General features: G+C 37.7%; 1 protein-coding gene across 12 annotated transcripts in view; it reads left to right on the forward strand.

Moving 5' to 3' along the window:
• SFSWAP (splicing factor SWAP) overlaps window positions 1-21,471 on the forward strand; it is a 91,150-nt gene that overhangs the window by 49,814 nt on the left and 19,865 nt on the right. For 6 of the 12 annotated variants that reach the window (XR_012654713.1, XM_032805976.2, XM_032805973.2 and 3 more), the window contains 4 exons: window positions 2,571-2,804; window positions 6,097-6,287; window positions 16,696-16,767; window positions 19,201-19,469. Coding sequence is in view for 11 of the 12 variants with exons in the window: in XM_032805976.2 (XP_032661867.1) it covers window positions 2,571-2,804; window positions 6,097-6,287; window positions 16,696-16,767; window positions 19,201-19,469 (766 nt within the window). In the remaining variant the exon portion in view is untranslated. The remainder of the gene's footprint in view (window positions 1-2,570; window positions 2,805-6,096; window positions 6,288-16,695; window positions 16,768-19,200; window positions 19,470-21,471) is intronic. The other 6 variants (XM_032805975.2, XM_032805979.2, XM_032805977.2 and 3 more) reach the window with 1 other exon arrangement.

Here is a 21,471-nt window from a genome sequence, read left to right on the forward strand (position 1 = left end):
AGAAGATAGGGACTAAATAATGTCTGATCCAAAAGACCCACAGAATGATCTGCACAGAACTCTACTTATATTTCTTTCAGATCGTGGTACGGTCAGCTCATATTTCTGAAGAATCTGGGTCTTCCAGACCTGATGTTGAGACTGACTCTATATGGCAGATATTTCTTTCTCATTATTCATACCATTTTAAACTTCAGCATTCTGTTTTATAGAATGTCCTGTTTTGTCCAAATGACAAGTAGAAATTGCATGCTATTTCCACTTCTCAGTATTTTGAGTATACTAAAGGTATATTCAGTATTATTCTGTTTGTAGAGTGCTACACTGTTATGGAAAAAACTATTTCCTGTGAACTTTTTCATTTGCCTTGGAATTTCATCTTTACTTTTTTAGCATATTAGTTAGATTCTTTTTATAACAGATCTAAGCATCTGAACATTTTTGCCTTTTAGCAAAAAGAATTTTCTGTCTAACTTGCTTGTTTATATCTCAGTCATTTTCGTTGGGAAATTCCAACTGCTGATACCAAAGGGTTAATAAAAGCTTGTGTGCTCCATTGGCCTCTTGTCCATGTGTTTTTTAGAATATTTTTTCAACCTATGACTTGTAACTTTTTTATACAACTGATCCATTGGATGACCAAGGGCTTGTCTACACTGCAAATAACAGTGCTGCAGCTTTCTCGCTCGGGTGCGAAAAAACACTCCCATCAGCGCAGCAAGTTGCAGCGCTGTAAAGTGCCAGTGTAAACAGTGCCCAAGCACTGGGAGCCGTGTTCCCAGCGCTGGGAGCGACGCCCCTCGTTGAGGTGGGGTTTTTTTTAGAGTTCTGGGAGTTGCCAGTTTTTTAGAGTTGCCAGTGTAGACTAGCTCTGAATGTGTTCCTGCTGTCAAACCTGGCGGCAGGTCAGAAAAGGCAGCTCAACAACTAGCAGATAAATACTAAACTTATGTCTTTTCATTGGAGTTTGAGCTAAATGAACATAAGAGAGGCCATGCTGGGTCAGACCAGTGATTCATCTAGTCCAGTATCCTGTCTTCTGACAGTAGTCAATGCCAGGTGCTTCAGAAGGATTGAACAGAACAGGCAATCATTGAGTGATCCTCTGTCGTGAACTCTGAGCTTCTGGCAGTTAGAGACTAGGGACTCCTAAAGTTTGGGGCTGCATCCATGACTATCTTTGCTAATAGCCACTGATGGACCTATTCTCCAAGAACTTATCTAATTGTTTTTTGAACCCCATTACAGTTTTGGCCTTCACATGTTCCCCTGCCAATGAGTTCTACAACTTGACTGTGCACTGTGTGAAGGATTACCTCCTTATGTTTGTTTTAAACATGCTTCCTATTTATTTCACTGGTTAACCCCTGATTCTTGTGTGAAGGAGTAAATAACACTTACCAGTACTCATTTTCTCTACATCATTTGTGCTTGTACAGACCTCTTAGTTGTCGCTTTTTCAAGCTGAAAAGTCTCCGTCTTTTTAATCTGTCCTCATAATGATTTAACAACAGTGTAGTGTAGTTATTGCCTTTTACAGGCCATTTTTGTACTGAGATAATTTAGTAACTGCTTGTCTGCTTCAGTTTTAAGGTGTAAAGTTGTGTGAAATGCAGAGGAGGAATGTATTTTTACCCCCACGCAGCAAGAGTTGTAAGATATAAAGTAAAAAAACACAGCCTAATATAGGGGTCGGCAACCTTTCAGAAGTAGTGTGCCAAGTCTTCATTTATTCACTCTAATTTAAGGTCTCGCGTAATACATTTTAACGTTTTTTAGAAGGTCTCTTTCTGTAAGTCTGTAATATATAACTAAACTATTGTATGTAAATAAGGTTTTAAAATGTTTATTTAAGAAGCTTCATTTAAAATTTAAATTAAAATGCAGAGCCCCCCGGACCAGTGACCAGGACCTGGGCAGTATGAGTGTCACTGAAAATCAGCTCGCATGCCGAAGGCAGCACACGTGCCATAGGTTGCCTATTCCTGGCCCGATACTACAAATCTAGATGTCTCAAGCATTTCCAAGCTACAAACTTCATGAATGTATTTTTAAAGTTCTCCTTATTTCAGCTGTAGCACACAATGTATAAATTATGCCCAACCTTAAACAAAATAATTATTTAAGAGTGTAGAAAACATCAGCATGTGCTGGTCTTAAGCACTCAAAAGCTGCATACTAGTTTTTGCAAGGAAGAGATTATACAAAGATTTTTTTTTTTATTTTGACCAGATATAAAAATTAAATTTAGTTCTATTTAACTTTTTTTGTGATGAATACAGAAAACAGCATGTAAATGTATCTCTAATGAGAAGGCTGAGCAATTTATAGAAGCAGCTAGAAAACATTGTCTAGGGGGGAATGATCAGCCATTTTCCCTTTCCCCAGAGTAGTATGTACTGCTAACAGCACACTGTGTTTTGGGCGAGAGGATTGTAAAAATGGGGCAGTCATGTTTCATCTTTCAGAATTTAATCTGCAGAGGTGATGATTAATTAAGCAGAAGAATTTAACCTGCTTTCCAAAGTAGTGCTAGTGATACGTGAAAGTATTACTCTTTTATCCAACAGCATCATTTGCTCCAATAAGCTTTGCAATCAAGGCCAAAGAAAATGACCTCCTTCCCTTGGAGAAAAACCGTGTTAAGCTAGATGATGACAGTGATGAGGAGGAGGAAGAGGGCAAGGAAGGCCAAGAGAATGCTAGCAGCTCTTCAAATATTAATCCAACACTCACCGCTCCCTGTACTGCTGCCGAAGAGAAAAAACCTCAGCTTACCCAAGAGGAGTTGGAAGCCAAACAAGGTATGCTGAATAATACTGAAAATGATAAATTGCCTAAACTAGTCTGAATTTTTCAGACCTCAAAAGCATTGTAAATAAGACTTGGTTTTAGTTATTTTGGATCTTAAACTATATTTTCTGTTTTCGAAAACGTTTTGAATCACTGTTCTCTCTACTTCCCCTGCTAATCTCCTCAAATAAATAGATTTCCCATACATTGCTGTTGTCAATTTAGATGGTAAGGAATCAAGCTGGCATCCCTACCAGCAACAAATTAATAAACTGGAGCAGAGTGACTTTATTAGTCCATATGATATTTCTTTGTTTTGATTATAGCTCCTGAGTGAATGTTAAACTTTTAGTTTTAAGGCTGTATTAACATGTATGGACACGCCTTTCTTTATTGGCTTTCTCTGTAGAACCCTTAATGCTTCCAGCTTTCTTGCAGTCATGTATCTTACTCGTACTCTCTAAAGACATGTTGCTCTCTTGTTACTGGTGTAATGCATTGCTGTAAGCTTTTGCCTGTTGCTCTGTTTATTTTGTGTGTTTGGGGGCAGAGAAGATTTGAATTAAGTGATCATTTAAGGGGATCAGACACCCTCAAGCCATTTCACATTATGTTAATTTTATAAATGTGAAGATGCTGGCAATGTGTATGAACAAAACATTGATGTAGGTTGTTTTTAAAACCTTGCTTTTATATACATGTCAGTATTCATAGTCACCTGTATCTTTTTATCCTGCAAATGAATATTGCTATTTCAGAAAATGTATCATGGAATCGCTTAATAGCATATCCTTTTTGCATTATACTCTACTGCAATGATGCATATCTGTCACAGATACAAGGTTTTTGATTTAGTAACTAATAAATATAAACATGGAATACAGTTCCATGTTTAACAACAAGAATTGTGTACCACGTAGAAAATGTTAGCCATTAAAAGAAAATACATACCAAAAACTTGACACAGCAAAAATATCCATCCAGCATGTGTGTGGAATGCAGGAAATTATAGTGGAAACTGAAAATGACTATACAAACTACTGTGAGATTCACACAATACATTAAAACTTCTTTTCTCTAATCATTAGTGAATGTTGCCTGTACTAGTTGTATGTTTAAAAAGGGGGGGGGCAAGCTGCAGAATTTATATCAACTTTGAGGAGCATTGGTTATAAAGAGGGGTGAGGATCAGTACTGTACTGCAGAGTGGTTTGTTGTTTTTTGCTTGGATTATTACTTTTAGCTAAGAACAGAAAACTGGATTTATATTAGCATTTTTCATGGCTGGCAAAGGTACTTAGAGAATATGATAGGTGATCTTTTATTCTGTATTTTTAAGTGCAAAAATATCATTAAAATAGTATTTTGGAACAATGTATTTTTCTCCAGCACAAACTCCACAAGATATGGTGCAATCTGGAAGAGAAAAGTTTCTTATGGCAGGAGGTCTAACTGCTGTGGCTTCTAGTACAAACCCACAGCATGTAAATATGCCATATATTACAGGTCATGAGATTTAAAATATATATTTTAAATCCTAATTTGCTATTATACATATAAAGTTTGTCTCTATTTTACCAGCCTATTTCAATGCATCTTCTGTTGTTGAATCTGTAGTTAATCCTTATCTTTGAGTGTATTTTATTTTAATTGAAAAAAGTGATCACCTTAATGTGCATGAGAAAAAGTGTATTTACTATTTGTGGATATGAGAACTATTTTCACATATAGGAATGAATTCTCTTCATCTAGCTTGTTTTTTTTTATACCAAGTCTAATTAGGTTTTCATCTAAGGAAAATGTCTCAGAAGCAAAGCACTGCAAAGTCTCTCAAGAAATGAGTTTTGCCCCTTATAAAAAGTTTCAAAGTATCTATTACTAGTTATTAAGCAACTACATTTCTACACTAAAAATCACTTTTATTTTGTAATCTCATAATTAACAATGTAGTTAAAAGAACAGGAGTACTTGTAGCACCTTCGAGGTTAACAAATTTATTTGAGCATAAGCTTTCGTGGTCTATGGCCCACTTCTTCGGATGCATAGAATGGAACATATATTGAGGATATGTATATACACATACAGAGAGCATGAAAAGGTGGGAGTTGTCTTACCAACTCTGAGAGGCCAAAGGGACCCACTTTCATAATGCTACAGAAGAATAATTCCCTAAAGTCATGTCCTAAACTGCAGTTACAATGGTTGTACTTCTGAGAAGGGCTGTTGTAGATCTTGCAGGACAGGAAGTGATGTAAACGAGAATGAAGTTGAACTCTTGGGAATATCTTCTGAGTAGATAAGAAACACTTATTTAAAAAAAAAAATCTAAGCAAAACTTCATGCTTATGAAGAAAAATTCCCTCCTTCTCGCTCTCCCTTCCCCAAGGTGGCTGTGCTGGGCTGTGAGCATCAGCGCCCCTTCTGTCTCCAGCTTGAGACGTTTTGGGGAAGAAGGGAATGGATAGGCTTTCACTCCCTAGGACTCTCCTCCACTTCTATATTCAAGATTTGTAAAGGTTTTTATCTGAGTTTAACCATTTAGTATTAAAAGCAGTCTACATTTAAAATGGTAGCAGCAACACAAAGCCTTGTGCTGCCACTGAAATATGTATGTAAATGGAGTGAGGAATGGCAGGAAAGAGATTAGTGTCCCTACGCAGGTTTGGTGGGTTTGGGTCCACCTCTCTTTTTGTTGAGAAGACCCTAATAATCCACAAAAGAGGAGCAGAAAAATTCGTATCACTCTCTGCCCCCCCTCTCCAACCAAAGAAATTTAAAAATAACAATTGGGACATACTATTGAAAGGGTTACTGCCCATTTAATCAGAAATTTTATTCTTTGAAAATTAGTCCATTTAATGGTATCTGTTCAATATTTGCCTAAGCCTCAATGTAGACAGTATCTACACGTGAGTATAGTGAGTTGTTATGAACGCAGTAACTACAGCTCAGAAAGAAGTTGAAAACCTTGACATGCTAGCTTATTACCTTTTTGTAAAAACAACGAGGAGTCCAGTGGCACTTTAAAGACTATCAGTTATTCTTTAAGGTGCCTCTGGACTCCTTGTTGTTTTTGTAGATACAGACTAACACAGCTACCCCTCTGTTACTTGATACCTTTTTGTAATATATAACATTTGAAGAAAAACAGCCATTCTTTTTATAGACTAGTAGTTTCATATTGTGACTGCAGACTAATGTGGCTTCATATTGTCATCCTTTCCGAAAGAAATGTGAAGATACTTGAGTTAGAGACAGTTTTTTTGGTAAATTCAGTGCACGTTTGTATGTTCTTCCCAACAGCAAAGCAAAAACTAGAGGACAGACTGGCAGCTGCCGCAAGAGAGAAGCTAGCACAGGCCTCCAAGGAATCAAAAGAAAAGCAGCTTCAAGCGGAACGCAAACGGAAAGCTGCACTCTTCTTGCAGACCCTGAAGAATCCCTTGGCAGAAGCAGAAGTTGAGAAAATGGAGGAGAATTCCTTCAATATAGAGGTAAATTAAGAGTAAATTCCATGTACCATAGTGGTTAATAGAGAGAACCTATGCATAGAAATTCTTTGACTGTTGTTTTTTAATTAAGCTGATTTAGAAGTTACAATTTCTTCCTGGATAACAGAAACCTCAGTTTAGAAATCTGTCTTTTCAGATGCCTTGTATATTTTTTTAGATCAACAGAAATGTATCTATCACAATTGGTAGATAAATTTGAGAAATATTATTACTGTGTCAGTTTGTATGTTCTATATAGTCAAATGAAAAAAACCATGGTCAGATTTAAATCTTAACGCTACATTGAAAATCAATGGATCAGTATCCGACTAACTCAAGATTAAAGTACATCTGATAGCATTTTTCATTTTCAGTTCCTCTGTTGCTTGTTAACTTATAATTGGGTTTTAGAAGAGGCATTTTGAGGTTTCAGTACAGTTCAGCTGTGGTTTGCATACATGTGGTTTATCTAGAGAACTGAAAATTGAGTTAAACTTAGTGTTAAACTATGCTGCTGGAAATGCTAATACAGGACCCAAACAAGGTGTGTGCACAATAAGCCCCAGGCAATTGGACACTGAGTTATATTGAAAGACTGGCAGTGAGAGAACCCAGGGGCCTAATCATCCTGTCAGTTGCATATCAGTTGACTTCAGTGGAAGTTGCATATGCACAACTAATGGGATCACCTGGTCCCTTATGTTTTATTTTTGCTGCTGTTGTTTTCCACTGAGCCTTTATATAGTGTAAGGAACCTGTGTTTTTGGTACTGGAGGAACTTGCAAGTTGGTTTGAAGTATCACATTGCACATTTCTTATAAAGCTCAATCTTTGATCAGTGGGGATGATTACCTCTTACTGTCTGTCAAGAATCCCAGCAAGAAAATTATGATTGGTCTACACTGAAAAGTTAAATCAGCACAGCTACAATGCTTGGATGTGAAAAAGAGACATAGTTAAGCCAGACTAACCCCTGGGGTAGACACTTGGTCAACAGAAGAATTCTTTGTTCAAGCTTACTACTGCCTCTTAGGGAAGTGGATTACCTACAGCAATGGGAGAAGGGGATTACCTACAGCAATGGGGGAGGGATAGCTCAGTGGTTTGAGAATTGGCCTGCTAAACCCAGGGTTGTGAGTTCAATCCTTCAGGGGGGCCATTTAGGGATCTGGGGCAAAAATCTGTCTGGGGATTAGTCCTGCTTTGGGCAGGGGTGTTGGACTAGATGACTTCCTGAGGTCCCTTCCAACCCTGACATTCGATGATTCTACACTGAAGTGCTACAACAGGGTAGCTGTAGACATTCTGTAGCAGTGTTTTGAGTGTAGATATAGCCTTTGACATGTGGCCTGTGAGAGGCTGCTTTCCTACCTCTCTCTCTCCTACCACTAAAATATTTGTCTGCCGATATGGTTGTCAACCTCACTAGATCTAATACAAGGCAAGAATCAGCTGGGAGTTTTCAAAATCTTTTTTGAGGGAGTCAGTACAGTGTTGCGCTCTCATATAGGCAAAGGCTGAAAGCTGCTTGAATGTTGATGATGTCTTAAGATCTGATTCTGGGGAATAATAGAACTAGCAGTAGTGTCACCTCACTGCCCTAAATGCCTCTCTTGATCATTGTCACCAAAGAAATTAGGAGCAATTGTTTTGTCAGTGTGAGCCGGTTACTAAATTTACCATATCTGGATTAAAGATGATTACTGAATCATTAACCAGTTTTTTTCAGCAGACAATAGAACGGCCAAATAATTTATCACTAGGATAAGACTATTACAAGTTAGTCTACTGGTAACAGCTGAGCATAACAGTATGTTGCTGGCTTCTTAAAGCCCTGTAGTTTTAAGAATTACATAGATCCTTTTTATAAGATTTGCATTTTAACTAGCCAAGCTTTTAAAGAAGCATCATGGATCAAAAAAAGTTAAATGCTAACACACATTCTAAAAGTATATTTGTTTTTAATTATCAGGAGGCTATCCTGTTGATTTTTAAGGTAATGGACTAATTGAATAACTGGAAGCTCTGTAAAATGAGATAATCTTGCATTTTTATTGCAGCCATATAACTATCTTTTGAGTGAAAATGTATTTGCTCTGTCACCGCATGAAATAATTATCATAGACAATAGTCGGCATCAATCTTTGGTTCGTAATTATATCGTGAAATAGTGATCGCAATGCATGTCCCATCTTATAACATAAATGAGAGCTAAAATTTTACCAGGCTAACTGTAGCTTTCTTTTTTACTCTAGGAGACTCTTTAATTTAATTTTTATTTGATTTTCATTTCTACACAATAATAGAGACTCAAACTATGACTAGTTCAAATTAAAAAAAAAAGTAAGAGAATCGAAAAAATGCCACAGTGGCTAAACAGAGTAAAAAAAGATTCTTCAAAAAAGAATTAGGTTCATGGATGATAGGTCCACCAATGACTGTTAGCAAGCATGGTCAAGGACATAACTCCATACTCTGGGAGTACCTAAATCTCTGACTGACAGAGCTGGGAGAGGACAACAGGGATGGATCACTTGGATAAATTGTCTGTTCTCTCTGAAGCATCTGGCACTAGCCACTGTTGGAAAACAGGATACTGGGCTAAATGAACCATAGGTCTGACCCAGTATAGCCATTCTCATGTACTTTTCCAGCTTTGCACCTAAGGCTTTAGCTTGCACTTTTCGATTACAGATCTTCAACAAAGTAGGTGTATATCTAGACACTAGAGGATTATTGCCTATGTCAGGAACTAAAGCAGAGCCTGCATTCTTCATAAAGGGAGAATAATAGCATTCTCAGGAGGAGGATTGATTAAATAAATGCATTCATGGACTCAGGAGCAATCCTGAAATAATATTAAAATTCAACTTGGACTTGGTTGCTGAAGGGCCTTTTTGTTGAAGTATTGGAAGTCCTGGGAACATTAATAAAAAGTAATCAGGGAATCCAGTAATTGCTTGTTTATATTGTCTCATATTTAGTATGTGGTTTTATAACATGTAGAATGATCGGAACCCAACCTGGCTGAGGCCTCTAGGAACTCTTGACTTTTCATTTTAACTGCAAGACTTCTTAGAGGACTGGAGAATGACCAGTGGGATTATGCAGTGTTGTTGTAGCCAGGTCGGTCCCAGGATATTAGAGCGACAAGGTGGGTGAGATAATATCTTTTTTTGGACCAACTTCCAAAAAATTTGGAGAGAGAGAAGCTGATCAGTGGAGAGGAAAGAAAATAGGTCTGGTCAGACTGTCTCAAACTTCATGTTCTTGGTTGAGTTAAATAAATTAGAACTAAAAACACCTTCCTGCCAAACAGTTAAATTAAAAATGTCTGTGAAGTGCTCTAGTCCCTTTCTACATCAGTTGAAGTCTGAGAGAACTCTACTTCAATTTTCCATTGCTTCAAGTGGGTGGAGAGGAAGCAGCACTTTAACATAACTCAGATGATCAGTATGTGCTTTGTAATCTTAACCATATGTGCAGAGTAAATCCAAAGATAAAGAATGAGAGCTATATTTAAAAAAAAAACAGGATAGCTCTCTGTTAAGGAGCGTTGGAAACCAGCAAGAACTAGAAGACATTAAGTGAAGGAGATGAATATCTAGTGTGCATAATGGAAACTTGATGGGATAATTCACTAACTAGTATAAAATCCTTCTAAAAAATTATAGTAGTCATCCTGAGATGTTATCTTTGTATTGAGAGGTGAAAAATAGTTAGCATTTTCTATGGATGAATGTACTTTTGCACACCATGTTGCCATCAGCCTGCTACTGCCTGAAATTTGACAACTAGGTGTGGCAGTGGTTTTGTGCCGAAGTTATGCTTATCACAACTGTGTAGATAGCTGCAAAGACTGAGCAAAGCTGTTTTACCTCTATCAAACAGGTTTTGAAGTAATGCTAGTGCTGAGTTTTATTTTATACCTTCAAAACTGATTCCTCTGGTACCACATGTGTAGGATAGTTGATGCTATTGAGACCAACTGACGTTTTAAAGCCTTTTTGCATTAAATTGTACCTTGAAAATAGTCAAATTGGTTTCTGCTGAAGTTGCATTTTTACTACTGTTTGTGTGGTTCTCTTGTAGCATTTTATCTTGACTTATTACTACAATATACATGCACATCTCTTGAGGCAGTTAGCACCAGAAACAATTTAGGACTTGATGAGTAGAGACCCAGCACCAAAAGTTACTGAGAACTCTGAGTGACACTGGTAGCCAGTGGGAATAGAGGGTTCTCTTCACCTTTTCAAGGTCAGACTTGAAAGGGGACTATTTCTTCAATGTTTTGTTTTCTGCATGTGTATTTATTTTTAAAAAATGCACCTATACTATAACAAGAAAACCCTACCCATCAACTCATCTCCTTAGGAGATATTTGAGGAAAGAAAAAGTGCAACTTGTCCTGAAAGTTAGCAAAGAAGTTAGCAAATTGACCTAAGATGGGAAGCCCTGAGGAGGACTTCGGAGTATCACTTTGAGCAACCCTGGTTAAGATAGTGATGCCCTTTCCGTTTTCAAAAAATAACACCCGTAAGATAGCACTGAAAAGTCAGTGTGTTTAGTTTGCTGTTTTATGAGGAGCCAGTGTATACAAGGTACATGGAAAATTCTGATTATAAAAGATTTACCAGTCACTTCCTTACAAAGAGTTTCTCAGCCTGCACTTCTAACATACTCTAAAAAAATTTTGAAAGCATTTCGTATGCTTTTAAATTGATGAAGATGAGACTTAATACTTACGAATAGAATGGAAACATTTTTGGAAAATGTATGTACCTACCGTGAGCTGAGTTCATGGTTTTGTGTTCTCATGATACCTATTTTGAGAACTGCAGCTTCATTCTTTTTTGTTTATTTGCATCAGGAAATAGATTAAATACCTAATTCTGACTCTTTGTATTGGTTTAACTCTAAATATGTGTATAAGTATTGATAGCCTCTGCTGACCAAGAATGGTGTTGAGACTTAACTAGACACATTCATCTTTCCTTATTGCAGTCCAGATCAAGTTTCACTACTGGTACACTAAGTGAAATCTCTTTAGGATGGCAAGGAGCAATCAGTAAAGTTGCCATAGGCATATTTGGGGAAGAGGAAAGGAGGGATTTTGATGATGCATTGGCAGCATGGAGGAGGCTCCTTGAGCTAGATCAGGCCATGGAGAAAGCCAGTGTCAGGGCAGGCTGCAGTTTACTTCAGAATGGCTGCAGCCTGCTGGCGACAGCCAGTTTTGCATTAGTGGTCCAGTTTAGGTTTCTGTGAACAAGTCATGATTTACCAGATATTCATATAGCTGGTAAGGATTTCCTTACCAGTCTTCCTGGTATTATAAAATATCAAAAATTTGGGTGATAAAGTAGCATGAACCACAGAAGAGGGGCTATTAGAATTACCCAAATTGTAAACAGTAGCACTTTGTAAATACCTAAAAGAAACAGGGAGGGAAACACAATCGTAATGTTGTGAAACGCAGTCAAACATCTAACTTGAAAGTAATCTGTTTCAATGGATTGTCTCAAATGTTGTCTGTTTCTGCCTCTTTGAATATGACAGTTCTGTAGCATGAAGCAATCTCTCTTTTGGCCTTTCATTGTTTTAGGTTTGAAGATCTGTTCTTTGTTCTGTTCTTTTAGATGTTTGTCCTTATTTTTGTGCTGTGTATGAGTATTCTTAACTTTATGAAGGGTAACATGTTAACAATTGAAATGAAAATTCATAATGCAGAGTCTAAACGTTGGAAGCTATTCAAAATTTGCCAAGCCTAAGCAGTACATCTATATCAATGACATGCGCACATTTTTCATATGTACTAATGCAGTTGGGAGTGTGACAATTAAGTAATACACAGTTGGGGGTTGCATGGATTTTTGTGTGTTTCTATTTATTTGTTTTTTATTAAATGGATAATTTAAAAAACATAAATTAGTATGTTGTCACCTGCTTTGATTGTGGAATGGACTTTAATTTCTTAATGGATGTTATGAGATCAATGGCCTTAGGTAAAATGTGAGTCTTTTCAGGGTCTTCCATTTCACCATGTAATTAATGCATTTTTCAAAATATTCTCATTTAAGCCCTGATTATGCACCGTGGAAATGAATTAAAGTTTTGCCATACGAGCAGTATCAGGGCCTTAATCCTCGGCCATTCTTTTAACATAAATAAATAAATAGCATAAAATATATTTACTTAGTAAATGACAGGTTTCTTTGAGGGAAAAAAAAAACTAAATAAAATCTACTAATTAACATTTTGAGTCATGTGGTCTTTTGGCCCTAGTAATAGTTCAAAAACTTCACAATGTACACACGTTAAGTTTTTTGGTAGCCGCCTCCTCAGTTCCAAATCCTTTCTCTGTTCCTTCTGCAATGACATGTCTCCTCTGTGATTCCATCATCTACAAGGCTGTCAGAAAATCTCACACCCTGCAGTTTTGTTGTGGTAACCACATGACGGAGGGGAGGCCGGGCCAAATTTGAGTGAGTGGCATTCTGACATGGCACAGGAGGTGAGATGCTATTTCAAGTCAGGTGGTTCTCCTTATTGCAGGGGGGGAGCAGAGGCACACACAGCCAGCTGTGGAGACTCTGGTCCCTCCCACTGGCAATAGCGTCAAAGGGATGACTGTGCTGAAATGAGCTGCCATTAGGGAGCAGAGGCGCAGGGGAGGGAGAACCTGATGCCCGGTCCATGTGCCACTGCCCATTTTGGGCTGTGATAGCAACTCCTTTCTGGGGACCCTAATGGTGGGGAGTAGGGCTAGATGTGGGGCAGAGCTGTAGTTTTGATGTGACCGTATCAAAACCACAACTTTCTTATAGCCTTGTTTATCTGCACTTTGGGAAAACCTTTGACTGTTTTTACTAAGGGCTCTCATCTAGTCTGCTAGATGAGGCTCCCATGGGGACTTATTGATTTGATCCTAGCCCTTCTTGGAATTTAGCTGTAAAACATCAGAAGCTACTGTTCAAAATAAGGATCAATCATTCTGTTCTGTTCATAAATCCTGAACTTGACTGCTTTGTTTCTGGTTCCTGTTTTTGATCCATTCTGCCCTTTGTGGTTTCCAATATGTCATTCCAATTGTAGTCATATACTTATGACCAGTATTCTGTCCCTTCATTTCAAAGTTCATTTGTCTCATAATCTGTCCTTGTGAGAAGATCCCACATGTTTATTCTCACGGTAAGAAATGGCTGTAATTTGAGGCCCTATAGCAAATTGCTTGACAGTTTTTTGCTGAACTGTCAGTACTGAAGTCAAGTGTATGCTCTTTCTCAAGCTGCTGTTTTCTGTTTTTTTTAATTTGTTTTGGTTTTTTTGTGCTAGAATGTCTTTCGGATTTTGTTTTCATGGATTTCAGATTTTTTTCCCCCATGTGTGGCTATTAATTGACTATTGGCTTGTATTTATACAGCAATTCAGTGGCAAGGAAACATGAAATTAGGTAAATGATACTTTAAAAAACAGAAGCATAGAATCACAGGATGATAGAATATCAGGGTTGGAAGGGACCTCAGGAGGTCATCCAGTCCAACCCCCTGCTCAAAGCCGGACCAGTCCCCAACTAAATCAGTAAAACACTCATTCATCAGTAATATTTTTTGTCTTTCATATTGTTAAAACAGCATTTCAGTGAAATCTCACTAATTTTGCTAGAGGATGTTAAAATACAAACACATACAATTACATGTACAAAATACACAGAACTTTGCCTTGATAAAGTTTCCCCCCAAAAAACCCATCATGATAGTTTTCTTCAGCTGTTTTACTTTTGTTTATTGGATGGAGATGAAACCAGATAATGCCATATTATGGAATTTGTTGACAATAGAAGGTTCTCGTTTTAAAAACAAAACAAAACTATAAAATACACTTGCTACAAGATAGCTCTGTTGAATCTGAAGATACTCATCTCCACCCTATGAAGATCTAAATGTAGACAGTGCATAGTGTACTGTGCAGTGAAACCTGTTGTAAGGCGCTAATAAAACCAGTAAAAGTTGTCAACTGCATAGTGATGGTCATATATAATCATTGAATTTAGGAATACTTCAAAGTGGTCTCTCAAAATATTTACTGGAGGGCAAATTTACTACAACTATCACTATAGGGCTTTAATTAAGTAAACAGGATGGTTAAACTCAGTTGATGCACTTCATGTACAAGACATACAATTTATAATTTCAAACTTTTTATTATTAATGGACTGGACCAGAATATTGTAACCATGGAATGTGCCAATATAATGTTATGAAAAGTGACTGTCTCCATTTTAATAACCTCAATCCACAACCACATTTGAATCTGTATATAGCAGTTTGATGTATTTGCTGGATTATTTTGAATTATAGCCATTTCATTTACACTTCCAATGAAAGGTTAAGACTTCAGACTATTAATCCTGCATATGACATATTGTGCAGACCTAAGGTGTGCAATAAGTAGTACGTTCATTTTCCTACCTACTTCTAACAGCTAAAATCTTGATTGTTACACAGAGTTTTAGAGCAGTGTTGTGTTTACACCTCTGAATTGTGGTAGCTGCATGAAAAAATTAGGTGATCCAGAGGTGTAAGAGTTGCACTAATGGAAAACATTTGATGCTTAATACAGCATTTCTTCATGAGTTGGATGTTTCGATACTTTAGTTAATAAGTGTATTGTTTGATTTTTCTGTTCCAGCTGTGGTATTTGTTTGTTTCAAAATTTGTGTATAATTTAAGGCAAAGGCATGTCAAGTTGCCTAGTTGTATAATCCTACTCATCTATTGTGTAGAATATCACCTACAGGGTAGTGAGAGGCCAGCTAAGTGGTCCTATTTTCTCTGGACATTTTTTTTAAAAAAAATATCCAAATTATGACCTGTGTTGCCTTGAAATGTAGCAAGTGTTAACCTTGTCTCTACAACAACAAAATACGAACAAAGTTGATAAACTGTGGGTTTACTGTTGATGAACAAAAATTTTTTGCTTGAGTTAATCTATTGCGTGAAAGACAAATCGAGTATATATCATGGTTGTGTGCATTAATTTGTGGTGAATGAGAATCAATAGGTAAATTAGATACACCCCTCAATCTCTAACAGATTATCAGGGCCGCACTAGGTGTTGTGTTTGGGTATCACAGTTTTATGTTAAATATTTTCTGCAAATGTAAATTTTAATTTCAAAGTTATCTCTGTTTAAAAATAACAGGCTGTTCATTACATTGTTGAATAGTGTAGTGTTATGGTATTATGCAGAGCTTACTTCTGCTTTTTAGGTTCATATATGTTAGATTTGGGATTTCTGTGTATAACTTTAGCTGTGGTGGTTGGAAAGGTGATTCTTTAAAATTCTCTAATTTTTCAGGATTGCTTAAATAATACATTTGAAAACATAATTTGTCATAAATGTTTCTGACCAGCCATCATACACCAGCAAGCTTTCTACTGAGTGTGCACGTATTAAATGAAATAATATCCTAGCTTTAATTATATAATATAGGGTCTGAATTTCCTTTCTTCTACACTAGTATTATGCTAGTGTAATTGATGTATAAACAGCAATAACTGTTCTGGAGATTCAGGTCTATAGTGTGCATAAGCACATATATATGAAAGACATTAAAGGCTGGTGTTCTCTCTGTTCTGCCTTCTGAAGAAGAAATTAGCCTTAAAAGTTCAGCAGTTCTTGTCTACAAAGGAACTGCATTAAATAGCATAGTCATGCTCCTCTTGATACAGTAAAAGCCAAGTTTAAGTTCTGGTGGCAAATTTCATTAACAGCTGTTTCTCCCAACTATACTTCAGACTGTTTTGAGTTTTGAATGCTTTTAACTTCCAACAGGATTTCCCCACTATCGTAAATGTATAAAACTCACAGGGACTGTTAAACTTAAATCTATAGAATTTCAGCAAAGGGAGTGCTACGTTAATGTTTGAAAACTAATTCATTCATCTGAAAAGTACTTTTAAGTGTTTACCTGACGCATGTCATTTGCTTTTTTTTAATTTACATGAAGAGCCACTTCACGTGATTTGGCTTGTCTGGTTTATAATGTTTAGGTTTGTATGTACATTTTGTTCCCAGGTGACACGATCTTTTTCAATAGCTAGATTTAAATTACGTCTCAGAATTCTCTTGCTCTGGGTAGTGTTTGGTTCACAGCTTTTTTGCCTTCATGTCAGTAATTTGATAAGCGATGGGACAGCTACTCTATTTTCATTCTGTGAAATGAATTGTTGGTGTTAATTTGATTGCTTAGTCTGTGGATATCTACCTCATGCAAACCATCAGAACATGGCACCCAGACCTGAGGCAGCCATAGTCATCATAAGTAAGTGGTGTTCCTAGTCACATGAGGGGAACAATTGCCCTCCTGGATTGTCAGCCAAAAACTTGGAATTCTTTATTTCAGAAATGCCAAGAGGGGAAGTGTCATCAACCAGGGAAAAGAGTCAGAAGGCTTTGCCATGAGTACTGTAGCAAGGTAAATTAATTTAAGCCATACTAGTGATAGGGCCATTTGGAATAATGACATAGTACTTAATACTAATGCCTTCATTCACATCCTGTTTAATTGCCGTTACAGTCTTGGTTGCGTCATCCTTTTGGCATCTGCTTTCTCACTCAGATCCTATTTAACATTATGATACAACATTCTGAAGATGCCTTTGTGAAATATATTACAATATTGGAAATTATAATGTATTCTAAAAATATCAAGGAGAGCGAGGAGCAGCCCATTATTCTCACACTGGGGAGCTTTCGCATAAACACAGAAATGACTCTTGCATGAAGCTAGTAAAAGATTGCATAACGATGTTATGTGCCTGATAGCATCAAGATGAAGCAGATAGCTAAGTGTTTAAATGTTTAACTGAGCTGTGTATATATTTTTAGTTTACATGAGCCTTTTTTGGTAACTGGGAGTTGTACAGTTGTATTGTACCCATTATTAAGGGGCTATTAAGCTATTTTCAGTGGTTCCTCTTTTTCTCAGATTTTCTTTACTTTTTTCAGCTTCTGTTAGTTTCCTAAAGTTTTTCTCATCCCTCCTTTTGGAAAGGCATGGAGCACAATTGCTTATTGATTTGGTGTTTTGGAGAGCTTAGACATCAGCCTTGGGAAGCTGAAATGAAGAAAGGTGACATGGTAGGAGGGAGAGAAGCCAGGAGAATCTCTTACATAATTGTTTATGTTGAAAAAGAAAATGGGGAACTTCACTTGTTGATGTATGAAACATTTCCAGAGAACAAAAATAGGCCCATAGTAGTCTGTTTGGGAACGTTAAAGATCAGAGATGATAAAGCTGTAAGGTTAGCGTTATTTGAGATGGGTTTCTAGTAAACTAATCGTCCTGAAATAAGAGGGACAGTCTCATTTAATTCAAGTGTTGATGCTGTTGTCTTTATGGTCTTTGAAACATACTACCACAGTAAGCTTTATTGCCATGTTTTTTGTAAATATTGTAAAATAGCTATCATCAATTAAAGCTCATCGAAGAAACATGACTTTGGCATAATATTTGACATGAAACAGAGCTTCCAATTATCCAAATGTTTTGAAGTGTTGACTTGACTTAATCACAGTAGAGAAAGGGGGAGAGCAAGAAGGATCACCAATTTCTGATTTGCTTATTCTAAGTTTTAATATATTAGTTGCTGTTCAAGTCACAGCAGGTATCCCAGTATCAAGTGGTGGAAGTGTCAGACAAAGCAGAGTGAAAATTATGGCGGGATGAATCTGATTTCTCCAGGTGCCTTGAAAAACAGTAGTTTGAGGAGTGACAGAATTTGAAATAAGGAGCAAACCTGCAGTGGCTAACTTGATTTGTTCTCAGCAAGCCATTTCAGCAGGGTTCTCTGAGGCAAAAAATAATAAATTGAAATTATCTTGGGGTGTACAGTGTTTAATTGACTGCCGTCTAAATTATTCATTTAGCATGAATTTAGCAACGACCCTTTTGAACTATAGGGTAAAGGTAGTTTTATGGGTTCACAACCCTTTTTATACAAAATGTTTACTTTGCAACTAGAGAAGTGATTTGTAATGGTATTTTTTCTTCATTTTACAACTTTTGTGAACATTGCAGTCAAACTAGTCATGTTGGGTGAAAGGTTGCCTTGTTAGATTAAAACTGAATATTGACTGTATACAGATATTACTTTTTTAGAGTAAATATGTCCAGTTTATCCTTTCAAATTGAGGGCATAAACTGAGGAAAACCTGTCTATCTGATACTACCAGATTCTTCAGAACCATCAGTAATCTTTTAAAACCAAGGCTGTAATCTCAAAATTGTGCACAGATTAGGTACGCACAAACCTGTTTGCATGTGAGTATGGGAAGCAATGTCGACCTATGTTAAGCTCTGGCAGAAGCATACATACATTTTAAAAGATTTCAGCCTTACATCTCCAGACTGTGTTTTATATAACGTTTCTGCAGCATTTGAAAATGTAAAGTATTGACAGGGGGTTATGCTTTGGTAGCTCTTGTGGAGTTAGCAGCTAATTATTTTGTTCTAATTTGTGTTGGGGTACCTAGGGCTTTTGATGCCTCAGTTTATACTTTCATAACTCAAAAGAAATACTTAGTAAAATAAATGAGTGTTAATTTTTAATATGACTGCTGAAAGACTCCTCCATTATTCCTTCCCTCAAAGGTCAGTTAAGTACATATAGCAAAACCATTACAAAGAGATGCTAAGTGACTTTATCAAGGCTACACTGCAAGTAAGTGGCAGTCCCAGAATTAGACCTGAATATCTGGCTCCTAGCTCTTTGCTCAGTGTACTAGGCTAGTCTGTTTCTAACGTGCATATGTGTGAGATCTGATAAATTTCCTCGCATTGAAAATCTGCATAATCTTAGCTGAAAACTGCAAGCCATGTTAATAGTTGATTTATTCCTTATTTCAGGGTGTCAGTAACATGCCATATCCTTTGTTGTCTGGAGTCAGAACTTTGCCCACCGTGGAAGTTAAATCATCAGAAAGACCTTCAAGCCAAAGCAAAGATCCTCCCAGAGATGAAGAAAAGGAAAAGAAAAAAAAGAAACACAAGAAAAGATCTCGGACAAGATCTCGGTCCCCTTCCAAATATCATTCATCATCTAAGTCCAGGTCTAGATCACATTCAAAAGCAAAGCATTCACTTCCCACTGCCTATAGAACTGTCAGGCACTCAAGGTGGGTTTGGAAGTGGAAAGTATGCTTTACTATTCTATTTGGGCTAGTATTTTAATTTGCCTCTGCACCTTTTTCTATACACATCAGAAAGAAAACCAACGTGTATAATATAGATAAGAGAACTGGAAAACTTTCAGTAAATACATAATCTTTACATTTGATAATGTTCTGAAAGATTTCATTTAAGTATTTGCAAGATAGTTTCTAATCACAATTTTAGAGTGAATCTACTAAATGATTCTCTCACTGGTCCACAAAATGCTTGTTGATGGTCTGTGGTTGTGTTAAGTCATAGGGCGCCGACTCCCTCTGTTTCCAGCTACTTCTACAGGTGGTTTTAGTCTTCATTTCAAAGAGGAGCCTGGACGCCTATAAAATAGCTGGGAACAAAGGTGGGGAGCCAGTTGGGAGGAGGATCTGCAGCTGCCTCAGCAGAAGACAACGTATGAGCTGTCCTCTGATTAGGGCCACCAGCAGGACAAAATGCAAGTAAGAGTGTCAGGAGTTGGTACTGAGATAGAGAAGTAGAGCAGAAGGGAATAAGGAAACAAGGTGTCATGTCTAGGTAAGCAGTGGAAAATAGAAGAGCAGGTGGTAGAGCAGCACACTCAGGAGAGAGAGAATGAAACTAAGCAGTTGGTCAGTGTGTGCCGAGATGATATGAAGGGCCAGTAGGGCGTCCAAGAGAGAGAAACAGAATAGACTGGAAAGGGAGACAAGAAAACCGCATAACTAACTTTGTTAGAAAAACCCATTACAGTCAGTTAAAAATACAGAACTGCATTCCTGTTACATTACCACATAAGCAAATACTTCAGTCAACACAGGAAAGTTGCGTGATTGCAAATGGGAGAGGCGGTGTCCGTGAGACACTTGAGATGTGGTCCACACTGTGAAAAAGTCCCCAAACCCTTTTAGTAACTTAGAGTTCTTTGGGTAATTTTCCACGCAGATTCCTCTCTTCGTGCTCATGCAGCTTATGCAGTTCATCAGATTCTTTTGGCTAGCTGTGTCCCTTGGGGCATGCTTGCACCCAAGGTCCCCTGATGTCATGCCCTCTCAACTCACTCATCTGAGGGCATAAAGGGAAAAGTCGGCCCAACAACCTCTCAGGCTTTTCTTTACTGCCTGTGGCTGTGAGGTGGAACTCCTGGCGTCATTGCTCCCTCTGCAGTTCACCTTAGATTTAGGAGAGTGTTAGTGTTAAGTTTCCTTTGCTTGTTTACATGTATATAAAACCCTGAATTTGATCCTCTTTCAGTCACTCACGTTTCATTTTGTTGAGGACAGCCTCCTGTGCCCCATATGGAGGTGCTATGACCATGGCAGAGGCTAAATCACTAGGGCATTAGACATGTCTGTTAGATATGTCCCCCAACTAACTCTGCTGGGCCAGTCAACGATGGACATTCTTGGTGCCTAATGTGCCTTGGGGAAGGACACTTTCTGCAACATTGTTCCATATATCATTTCTTCTCGAGGTGTATCCAGAGAGTGAGGGACATGAGAATGAAACTTCTCCTTGTGGAGAAGTCAGTGCAGATGTTCTCAAACTGAGAAATCTTGGGAGAGGCCTCAATCTGTGGATTGGTCAGTGTCCTGGTGAGCCATGACTCCATTCTGAACTCCCAGGCCACTTCCTGTCTTAGCCCTTATTCATCCCCCCACTACATCAGCAATGACATCTGGTAGAGGCAAGTGATGAGGCAAGGTACAGGTTACCTTTCTCAGCACCTAGCAGGAGGCACATGAGTCGTCATGACTTGGCCCCAGGCTCAGTCAGGAGTCATAAGTAAGAGAATACCTTTGCCAATAGGTCAGTACTGAAATCTGTGGCAGCTCATGTGATACTGTTTAAATCTAAGGACTGCACTGCCTGCAGTACTGGCCCCTCAGCACAGGCTTCAGTACCCAGCATGTCCTCGTTGACTACCACATTCTTGCTGATGACTGTACCCATTACATCAGTACAGACTCTCTTTTTGGGACCTGAGACATTAGT

Source organism: Chelonoidis abingdonii, chromosome 22 (genome assembly GCF_003597395.2).
Source record: "Chelonoidis abingdonii isolate Lonesome George chromosome 22, CheloAbing_2.0, whole genome shotgun sequence".
In the NCBI taxonomy this organism is placed as follows: Eukaryota; Metazoa; Chordata; order Testudines; family Testudinidae; genus Chelonoidis; species Chelonoidis abingdonii.